Source organism: Dipodomys spectabilis, unplaced genomic scaffold (genome assembly GCF_019054845.1).
Source record: "Dipodomys spectabilis isolate Male_0828 unplaced genomic scaffold, ASM1905484v1 ptg000001l, whole genome shotgun sequence".
Taxonomy (NCBI): domain Eukaryota; kingdom Metazoa; phylum Chordata; class Mammalia; order Rodentia; family Heteromyidae; genus Dipodomys; species Dipodomys spectabilis.
The window spans coordinates 27,973,594-27,984,505 of NW_024870678.1; the positions used below are offsets into that span (position 1 = coordinate 27,973,594).

At 41.9% G+C, this 10,912-nt stretch overlaps 1 protein-coding gene across 4 annotated transcripts in view; it reads left to right on the forward strand.

The window, feature by feature from the left end:
* Positions 1–10,912, forward strand: part of Phactr2 (phosphatase and actin regulator 2) — a 219,642-nt gene that overhangs the window by 188,420 nt on the left and 20,310 nt on the right. For all 4 annotated transcript variants that reach the window (XM_042681349.1, XM_042681488.1, XM_042681427.1 and 1 more), the window contains 4 exons: positions 410–938; positions 5,719–5,903; positions 7,314–7,470; positions 9,419–9,474. In XM_042681349.1, the coding sequence (XP_042537283.1) occupies positions 410–938; positions 5,719–5,903; positions 7,314–7,470; positions 9,419–9,474 (927 nt within the window). The remainder of the gene's footprint in view (positions 1–409; positions 939–5,718; positions 5,904–7,313; positions 7,471–9,418; positions 9,475–10,912) is intronic.

The window sequence follows — 10,912 nt, forward strand, 5'->3', positions numbered from 1 at the left end:
GTTACAGAACACCCGTCAATGTGGAGACTCACTTGGGCTCTCAGTGGACCCAGCTGACCACTGGTGACGGTCCTCTTCACACCCCAGTGCCTCTTTTTTAGAGGTAAAGAGCTGTTCTGGGTGGCCATAGGACAAAGAGCTGAGGGCTCCCTTTTGGTTGTTCCCTAAGACACGACAGGAGAGAGGAGCAAGGGGGGCTCTTGTCCCTTAGTTTTTCTCTACGTTTCATTTGTTCCATACTACATTCAGGGTAGGTGGGAGACAGAAAACCAGGTCAATAGCATTATTAGCTGATGCTCTCCCAAATGTGAAAGCGAACAGTTGAAATGTCATGAGCGATTACAGTTTAGTCACTTCATTCAAAAGCATTGCATCCTTTGGTCTTTAATGCAACATCTCTCTGTTTTAGCTGGCTCTTCTCACTTGAAAAAACCAACTGGTTCCAAAACATCTGCTTCACCGTCCACTTCATCCACCTCTTCTCGACCAAGAGCTTCCAAGGAGACAGTTGCTAGCAAAACAGGGACAGTGGGAACAGCAAAGGGCAAGAAAAAAACTGGCAAGCAGTCATCGGCCTCCAGACTGTCCTTAGACGCCGCCATACCTGGCCCATCTGATCTTAAAGGAGACCCTGCAGAGACCAGCGTGGGGAGCCTCCAACCTGAGCAGACTGTCCCTGAGGCTGAGGAGCAGGCTACTGGCAAATCCAAGGCCACCGGCCCTTTGCCTCCTGTGACTCCACCACCCTCCTCCCCGGCCCTCCCTCTGCCTCTTGAAGATCAGTGCATTATTGCCTCAGACACACCAGTGGTCCTGGTCAGCAATGGAGCTGGCCAGCCCATCTCTGCCTTAGACCCCAGCCAACTCCTTGGGACTGAAGAACCTACCACTCTCTACTCAGGCACTGGCTTAAGTGTTAACAGAGAAAACGCAAAATGGTAAGTCAGGCCCAAATCTCACTTTCCATCTAAGTACCAAAAAGTTCACTGAAGTCATGAATGAGTCTCTCTATTTTTTATTGAGCTGATGAATGTTAGGTAAACACACACGGAGTCCAGCCATTGGTTTTTCTTAGCTCTGCCCTGGGAATGCCAAGAGCTATGGAGAAAATTTCATTGATGACGTTACAAACACCACTTCAGCTCTCTTAACTTTCAAGAATATACAGCAGATCGGCTGTGTGTGTGTGTGTGTGTGTGTGTGTGTGTGTGTGTGTGTGTGTGTGTGTGTCTTTAAATAGTTCTTTTCTCCTTCCTTAGATTGTTTATCTTTAGACCTTGATTATTAGGGTCCAGTTGGCTTACCCATCATCATCATAACAAGTCAGCTTCTTCCCCCAAGAAAATTAAGACTCAGGAAAAAACTCTAGAATTCCAACTCCTTCTCCAACAAGAGAGGGGTTCTCATTTTTCCTCCTTTAATTTCCCACCCAGCTTCCTCTCTGAAGCCTTCCGCCAGTTCTATACAGAATCGGTTATTTTATCTACTGGTAGATAATGGTCCTACCATAACCAGTTGCCCAATCTTCCTAGAATTCCCATCTTTCTATGTATCTAAGCACAAAGTCCTACAAACGTGCTACTGAAAGATTAAGTAAGATAAGGCATCCTTCTTGTCCCACAGGTATGAACAGAAGGTTGTCATAGATGCAATTGCTAATTCTATCTAGGGAAGGCTTGGAGTTCTTAAATCCAGCTTCTTCTATCTTGTTTCTAAGAATAAAACCTAAATCCAATCTTCAATGTTTTAGTAGGTTTTCTTTCATTAAAAAACCATTCATGTATTAATTAGATTGGTTTTGATCAAGACAGTAAAATATCAACTTTTTAAAGGGTTATGAATAATAACCTTCATTTATTGAATTCTTAATATCAGGAGCTAGGATGCTACATTCATTATCATTTAATTCAGATAAATCTCCCCTGGGGTTTCCTGCTTTATAGATCAGAAAAGTGGGACTGAGAGAGGTAACAGTGTGCTCAAAATCACACCATGCGTGAACAGAGGCAGAGCCGAAGTGCACACCTGACACTGCGTATTGAGATGCAGGCCGGGAATCACTTCTGATCTCTTCTCAAACTATTTATTTTCATGGGTTTTGTTTTCTTTTTTGCCAGTCCTGGGGCTTGAACTCAGGTCTGGGTGCTGTTTCTGACTTCTTTTGCTCAAGGCTAGAGCTCTACCACTCTATTTCTGGCTTTTTCTAAGTAGTTTATTGGAGATAAGAGTTTCATGGAATTTGCTGCCTGGGATAGCTTCAGACAGCAATCCTTACATCTCAGTCTCCTTAATAGCTAGGATTGTAGGCGTGAGTTACCGGTGCCCAGTTGTGAGTGTGATTTTTTTTTCTTTTTTTTTTAAAGCAAAATATGGGCCAACATGCCCAAAAAGTACAAGTGTTTAAGATAACATCTAAATTTATGGAAATAGATTATTGAGTTCTTGGATTAATCATTCAACATACTGAAGAATAAGGATATTAAGTGGTCTTGAGCATTGAGAGAGCCGATGGTCAAAGATGACCTGACTGTTCAGTTCACTTCCATAAACAGGAAGCTACTGTTTTATACTAAGTATCATACTGCATGCTGAGAGTTTAATACCCCTAGATAGCCTGCATGTGAATAATTGTCACAATGGTAAATATCAGTTTTCCATTTCTACTGATGCTACCCTTGGGGGACCTACATTAGGATGTCATGGGTCATTAGAATATCATAGATTTTCCTGGTAGGGATAGTCAAAGTAACTAATGCTTTCTTTAAAAAAAAACAACTATATATTTGTCAAAAATGAAAATTCCAACTATAATTTATCTTACATGGATAGTTTGTTTTTGAATTAATGAACCTGGAGTAAGTTTTCTCTCCAATTTTCTTCTGAATTCTTTCTTCCTCTGTCAAGTGGATATTTAAGTGTAAAGTTTGGACTCTTAGTTGCTGGTTTTACTTAGAACTCTCCCTCGGTTATATTTAGTTACCTAAAGTGTGAAAAATCTTGTCATTTTATGAAAAGACTTCTGTTTGGAATACAAACATCAAAACTTGAAAGAGGGCAAGTAGCTATGTATAAAAATACCTAACCTGTATTTCCAGATTGTGGGGTTCTAAGTGTAGGGTTTTGTTTGTTGGTAGTTTTATCCACAACATACATATGTGCTGTATTCTAAGGCAGAAATTGATCAACCCATTTTGAGGCTGTATCCAAGGTGACTTGTGTTAAACACTTCAAGAAGCACCATTTTGTCCAACGTGCCAAGAAACTAGAGAGGGGGGGAATTAAAGTGAAGGGAAGATTGACTGACAGTAATTAACCAGTAGTTAATGTTAAGTATAACTTAGAACATTCATATAACTTTTTTTGTGTGCCATTACTGGGGCTTGAATTTAGGGCCTGGAGGCAGTCCCTTAGTTCTTTCATGCTTAAGGCTGAGGCTCTACCACTTGAGCCACAGCTCCACTTGTGGCATTTTGCTAGTTAACTGGAGCTAAGTCTCACTCTTTCCTGCTCACTCTGGCTTTGAACCATGAACTTCAGATCTTCGCCTCCTGGTTCAGTAGGGTTACTGGAGTGAGCCACTGACATCTGGCTCATTAATATTAATTTGATAAAGTAGAAAATAGGTATGACAGGGGCTGGGAAGGTGGCTCAGTGGTAGAGTGCTTGCCTTGCATGCATGAGGCCCTGGGTTCGATTCCTCAGCACCACATAAGCAAAAAGCAAAAAGCCGGAAGTGGCGCTGTGGCTCATAGTGGTAGAGCGCTAGCTATGAGCTGAAGAGCTGAGGGACAGCGCCCAGGCCCAGAGTTCAAGCCCCACAACCGGACCCAAAAAGAAAAAAAAGAAAAAGAAAAATAGGTATGACATTGTATGCAACATAGAACATTGAGTAAACTGTGAGTCTCCCAGCTGGATTCTAGATTGGATTTTTTTTTTTTTTTGGGGGGGGGGGGGTCCGGTCATGGGGCCTAAACTCTGGGCCTGGGCACTATTCCTCAGCTCTTCAGCTCAAGGCTAGCGCTCTAACACTTGAGCCACAGCGCCACTTCCAGCTTTTTTCTTTTTGCTTATGTGGTGCTGAGGAATCGAACCCAGGGCCTCATGAATGCAAGGCAAGTGCTCTACCACTGAGCCATCTTCCCAGCCCACTGGATTTTTTTTTTTTAACCTTAGTTGGGAAACTTTCTCCGGTCATTTCTTGGGTTGAAAATTACCTGCCTAGTTTATAGTATATACTACTTATACATTGTAAATGTATTCTGAGTCTGCAGAGTATAAAATATGATAAAATACAAATGGTGAAATTAAAGTAATAATTTCATTAAAACTTAGTAAAGAATGACACAAATTACAGGGCTTGACTCTGAAGTATCTTCTATTCTGCTAAATCCAGAAAGAATTATTATTAATTGGTGTGTATATTAAACATTTTGTGATCACTAATAATGACAGTCTTTTCAAACATGAATGGTTTCCAATAGCAATCAACTAAAAAGACAGACCACAGAAAAGTTTTCCCATAAAACATAAGCCAGCCAGGCACAGGTGGCTCATACCTGTAATCCTAACTACCCAGTAGGCTCAAATCTCAGGATTAAAGTTCAAAGCCAGCTCAGGCAGACAAGGACAATTATCTCCAGTTAACTAGGAAAAAGCTGGAAAAGAAGCATGGCTCAAGTTTAGAGCAAAAAAAAAAAAAAAAAAAAGCCAAGGGAGAGCAAGCTGCTGAGAGTTGAATCCCTAGTACTGATATTTTCTCTTCCTAGCATGGTGGCACAAGCCTGTAATCCCATCGCCCAAGAGGGATGAGGCAGGAAGACAGAGTTAGAGGATATCCTGTTTCAAAAAATGATGATAATAATGACCATTTTTTCTCTTAGTTGAGACTGTGTGCTTAGGGAAAAGTATAGTGGCTTCTCAAAAAAATTAAACATAGAAACCAGTTGCCAGTGGCTCACGCCTGTAATCATTCAGGAGGCTGAGATCTGAGGGTTGTGGTTTGAAGCCAGTCTGGGCACGAAAGTCCATGAGACTCTTTTTTTTTTTTTTTTGGCGGGGGGCGGGGGGGGGGGGTGGGGAGGTCCGGTCGTGGGCGCTGTCCCTCAGCTCTTCAGTCCAGGCTAGCGCTCTACTACTTGAGTCACAGCACCACTTCCGACTTTTTTTCTGCTTATATGGTGCTGAGGAATCGAACTGAGAGCCTCATGCATGCAAGGCAAGCACTCTACCACTGAGCCACCTTCCCAGCCCCATGAGACTCTATCTCTGGATAACCACCAAAGTTGGATGTAGTTCCGTGGATCAAGTGGTAGAGCACTAGTGTTGAGCACAAAAGCACAGGAGAAGCTTCCAGGCCCTGAGTTCAAGCCTTAGGACTAGTATGTGTGTGCGTGCACACACACACACACACACACACACACACAAACACAGAATTATGCCCTCTGTGTATATTAGCCTAAAGAATTGAATTTGTATGCCTGGGTTCTTAGCAATACTATTTACTATAGCCACAAAATGGAAAGAGCTCACATGTAGGATTGTGACTCGTGAACGGATACACAGAATGTGGAATATATGCACAACGCCCTCTGTCCAGCTTCTGCTTTCCCCCAGCCTGAGCAGTGCCTGTGTGGCACTGGAAGCTCCTTTTACGATGTTGGCGCCCCCTCGGGTGGCTCTGAGCTTCGCATCACCCCTCTGTTTCTGTGCCTTTCCCAGTTTTATGACCAAAGATGAGATGGAGAAGGCAGGACCTCAGCTGCTGGCCCCTGGACTGATGGGAGAATCCTCAGAGGAAGATGGCCCACAGGAGTACCAGGCCACCGACTCTGATTCAGATGGCCCCATCTTGTACACAGATGATGATGAGGAAGAGGATGAGGATGATGATGGCAGTGGAGAAAGTAAGACTGTTTGCCGGAGGTGGGAAGGGGAGTGGATGGTGGACAGAGGCAGCTGCATGTTACAAAGAGCACAGATTTCTTGAGCTACCAGACAGCTGGTGTTTTTCTTCTCTTGGCTTTCTTTCTCACAGTAGATGTATGGCGATCCTAAAGTTTAGCTATGATGACAAGCCTTTGTGGATGATGATGCCAAGGGATGGCTGTGGCCTTCATCCGGGAACTACATGGGCACCTTTGTGTTTATACCAAGGCTTTCTAATGAGAAGTACCTTTGTCAGATCAGAGATGCCCCTTCCCTCCTGGGACTGTTGTTGAAGAAACAGCATCAAGGCAGGGTACACTGGCTTGTTCATCTAAGTGTGTGAGAATTTCACTTACTTCTATACAGCAGTTTTCATAAAGAAGAGGGAGGAATGAATGAATGGCAAGTAGCTTTTTAGACTTAAAAACACTCATTCAACACATCAGGGAAAGGTAGAATAGGGAGCATGCCTGCATAAAAGAAAGTCAATGCTGCCATTTATGTTCAGCTTAAAGAACTAGAATGTGTGGTTATTTTTTAAAACCTCTGAGCAAGGTGACTTGGGAGGAATTCACCACGGGATTGAATTTATAGATTATGAAAATGCATATATATTTATATATTATGAATGCATATATATTTAAAAATGTTAAGTCAAAAAATTGGGTCAAGATGACCAAAGTTATACACACATGTACACATGAAGAAAGCATAATGGAACCATAAAACACTGTTTGGAAAAAGGGAGAGGAAAAAGAAGTGGGGGACTATAAAAAAAAAAGAAAAATTTTTGTTGCACTCATGATTAAACAGAAGTTTGTCAAATTCCCTCTGATTTGTATAGAGGATGAAAAAAAGCAAAATTATGTCATCCATCTGGTATGAGCTCTCATCTGCTGAGATTTAAGGGTCCATGGGTAATTGAAGGTTACAACATTTGTGTACATGCTAGACTCTTTGCCAACATGAATGCAGCACAGAGGATGACAGGGATTAACTGTACAGAACAAATAAAATTTGTGTTAACTTGAAAAAGAAAAGGCAGGAAAAGCATTGTGCAATCACTAATTTCCATTACCCACCGTATCAGCAAAATACCACCGTATCTCTTCAGCTATCTGTTTCCAAGTATTGAGCTTATAGACTTCCAAGTTTTTTCATGGTGTCCCAATATTTTCCCAGAACATTTTAAAAAAAATAGTTCATGAGGCTTCTCAGAATGAACTACATCCAAGTTGAAATCTTTTTTCCCCCCTTGGTTAATTAGAATTGCCCTCTCATATGTGGATGAAGAATTTAGCCTGCACCCTCTTTAAAGTAGAGTGTAACCTGAACACACTCGCTAATGGCTGCTTTATCTGCATCCCTCACCTGGTTTCAATCCTCAGGTACTTTGGCAAGTAAGATCCGGCGGAGGGATACTCTTGCTATCAAACTTGGCAACAGACCATCCAAGAAAGAGTTAGAAGACAAAAACATCTTACAGCGTACATCTGAAGAAGAGAGGCAGGAAATCCGGCATCAAATCGGAACCAAGCTGGTCAGGTAATTGCTGGTGTGGTAAGCAGGACTGACTGATTTGTACCTGCCTCCCTCCTGAAGTGTACAACCTACCTGAGATCAAGTGAATTTGGGGGAAGTTACGGACATAGCAGCCCATCTGGTCTTTTTTTTTTTTTTTTTTTTGCTTATGTGGTGCTGGGGAATCGAACCCAGGGCCTCATGCATGCAAAGCAAGCGCTCTACCACTGAGCCACCTTCCCAGCCCCCCCATCTGGTCTTTTAAAGTTAGTTTTGTATGGTGAATCAGTCAAAAACCCATCCCCTTTTGAGGTGTGAATTCTCTGCCAGCCAGTGGCTTTGAGATCTCTAAAGGTCTCGCTCAGGCTAGGCCCAACAAACTTTCTACAGAGGACCAGTTAGTGCGTATGCTAGGTTTGGCTAACCAGATGGTCTCTGGTGCAGTTTACTAGCTCAAGGAGAGGAAGAAGATTTCTGAAGGCCACATAGTTTCTTCGTAGCAAAACCAGATTAGAATTACTGTTCATGGGATTTCTGCCTAATCTTTCTCTTACCGTGTCTCCTGCTTTGTACTTTTTATACTATCTAAGAGAATATGTGCTTATAGGATTTTATACTATCTAAGAGAATATGTGTTTATAGGATTTGTTGGAGTGTTTGTTTTATTGCTATTGTTTGTTTTGCTATGAAGAAATTAAATCACTGAATGGTATTTATATACAAGAATAATGTCTACAGGCCGATGGCTCATGCCTGTAATCCTAGCTACTCAGGAGGCTGAGCTCTGAGGATGGTGGTTTGAAGTCAGCCCAGGTAGAAAAATCCTCATGAGACCCTCATCTCCAGTTAAGCACTCAAAAACCACAAGTGGTGCTATGGCTCAAGTGGTAGAGTGCTAGCCTTGAGCACAAAGAGCCTCAGGGACAGTGCCCAGGCCCCGAGTTCAAGCCCCACAATCAGAAAAAATAAAAAGAATGGCAGGCTGGACACAGTGAATCATGCCTGTAATCTCGACCACTTGGGAGGACTAAGATTAGAGGCCACCCTAGGTAAAAAGTTAGGGAGTCTTTATCACAACAAACAAGTTGGCAGTAGTAGATCTCACCTGTAATCCAAAATATACAGGAGCTATAAGTAGGAGGATCGTGGTCCAAGCCCAGCCCTAAGCAAAAACCTTGAGACTCTTCCTGGAAAAATAAAGCAAAACAAGGCTATAAGTGTGGCTCAAGTTGCAGAATATGCCGTTCTAGCAAATACAAGGCTCTGAGTTCAAATGCCAGTACTGCCAACATATGATAACGATGATGATGATGATGATGATGATGATGTCCCTTGGATAGTCCCAACTGCGTGCATGGCTTGAAAAGGAAAGGGAACAAAGAGATTACACTCAAGTCATTTTTTGGTGCCATCCTGGAGCTTGAACTCAGGGCCTGGCACTGTCCCTGAACTTCTTTTGCTCCAGGCTAGCACTCTACCACTTGAGCCAGAACTCCACTTCAAGTTTTTGTTTTTTTGTTTTTCGTAGATTAGAGGAGATAAGAGTCTTTCCTTCCCCAGCTGGCTCCAAACTGCAGCCCTCAGATCTCAGGAGCTGAGTAGCTAGGATTACAGGTGTGAGCCACTAGCACCCAGCCACTCATTCATTTGAAGGGTAACAAGCAAGCAGAACTTAAAATGCAACTCTTCTCACATGCCATTGTAAAAACCATTACACCATCTGCTTGACTACTGGGGAAGCTGAGGTCTGTAGCCAGGTCCCAAGTGATAGACACACAGTTCTGTCTCAAAGAGAAAGAAATAGAATGGAGTGTGGGGGATTGCTGTCCTTCCAAGCCACAATCTGGAGTCACCAAAATGATGCTAAGGAAGGAAGTTTGTGTATTTAATGAATGGGTCTGGCTTTATTGTTTGATTTGGTATTTCCCACTAAAGAAGCTTTGTTTGTAAACTATTCTTTTTGTCATTATAGGAGACTCAGCCAGAGGCCAACCACTGAAGAATTAGAGCAAAGAAATATCCTAAAACGTGAGTGTCCTTGGTATGCATTGCCTGGTGGGTCCATAAACAAGCCGCCTCACAGCTAGGCCGGCCTTCAGTCATAACTGACTGGAATAGTCTGTTTACGTTATAGCTATATATATATAGTTGTTTGTTATTTAAAAATAATTTCTTGCTGGGTACTTGTCGCTCACACCTGTAATCCTAGCTATTAAGGAGGCTGAGATACAACAATCAAGGTTCAAAGCCAGTCTGGATAGGAAAGGCTATGAGACTCATCTCCAAGTAACCAGCAAAAAGCTGGACATAGAATTGTAGCTCAAGTGGTAGCGCAGAAGCCTTGAGCAAAAAATTCTAAGGAACAGCACCCAGGCCCTGAGTACCAGAAAAAAAAATATTACATAGTGTCATCTATCCCCAGACTACAGCTGTTTAACAATTATTTTTGAGAAAGATGAAATATATTCCCTAGTTTTCTTTCACCCACATATTTAAGAAAATGCTCGTCTACTTGCAAATAAATGCCAAAGACTCACAGGAAATCAGACATCCCTATATTATTATTAATCACAAAAGTTTGTTGCTAAGTTGGACAAACTACTCAATTTAACACAACATTATGGTAAACATTTTTCAATATATTTCATTTTCTTATTTGTGATCATTCTGTGTTCCTTTCACTTACAGTTCTTTGGTTCTTCAGCTCATTTTTTCCTACTTGATTTTTTCCATTCTATTTTTTCTTCTAGTCTCTTTGCCAGGGCTGTATGGAAAACCCACATAGAAATCCAAGGGTTTCCCCCCCCCTGCTGTTATTTATCAGAAATGTTAACTGACTTCAGCAAGAAATGGACATTTTTTTAAGTAGAGCCTTACTGTACTTTTATGTATTAATCCAGTTTCAAAAGAGGTTTTTAGTGCATGAAATATCAAAGAACAGAAATAAGCAGATCTGGGAGAGTACTACATAGAAATAAGCCTTGGGGGGCGGGGAGAGGGGAGCGATCTTTCCAGCCTGGCTTGGAGTTGGCCTGCTGATGACCCTAGCTCTTCAGCCTGAGTTATTTTCTTTCCTGAAGGAAAGAAAGATTTTCCTAGGATATTTAGACTACAGTTGTCATAACTAAAGCAACCAACAATGAAGATTTAACTGTAAATGGAATGCAGTCTATGAGATCTTTGTCCTTAACAATGCTTTTTTTTTTTTTCCTGACCATTTGTATCACTGTAGTAGAACCCAAGAAAGGACTTGAGTGCCTAGAAATGTGAGTGTCCATTTGAAAGGGGTGGGGGGTGGGGGAGTCATGGCTAGAAAAGAAGTAAATTTTTGTGTTTTTCTAAGGGTTGTTGATAGCAACATCTTATTTTGATCACAAAACCCCAAATTTTCATTGCTTTCAATCACAGATTCCTGGGAAATATCTGTTGAATTTTAAGTTGACTTCAATGCAGACTCTAAAAGTTC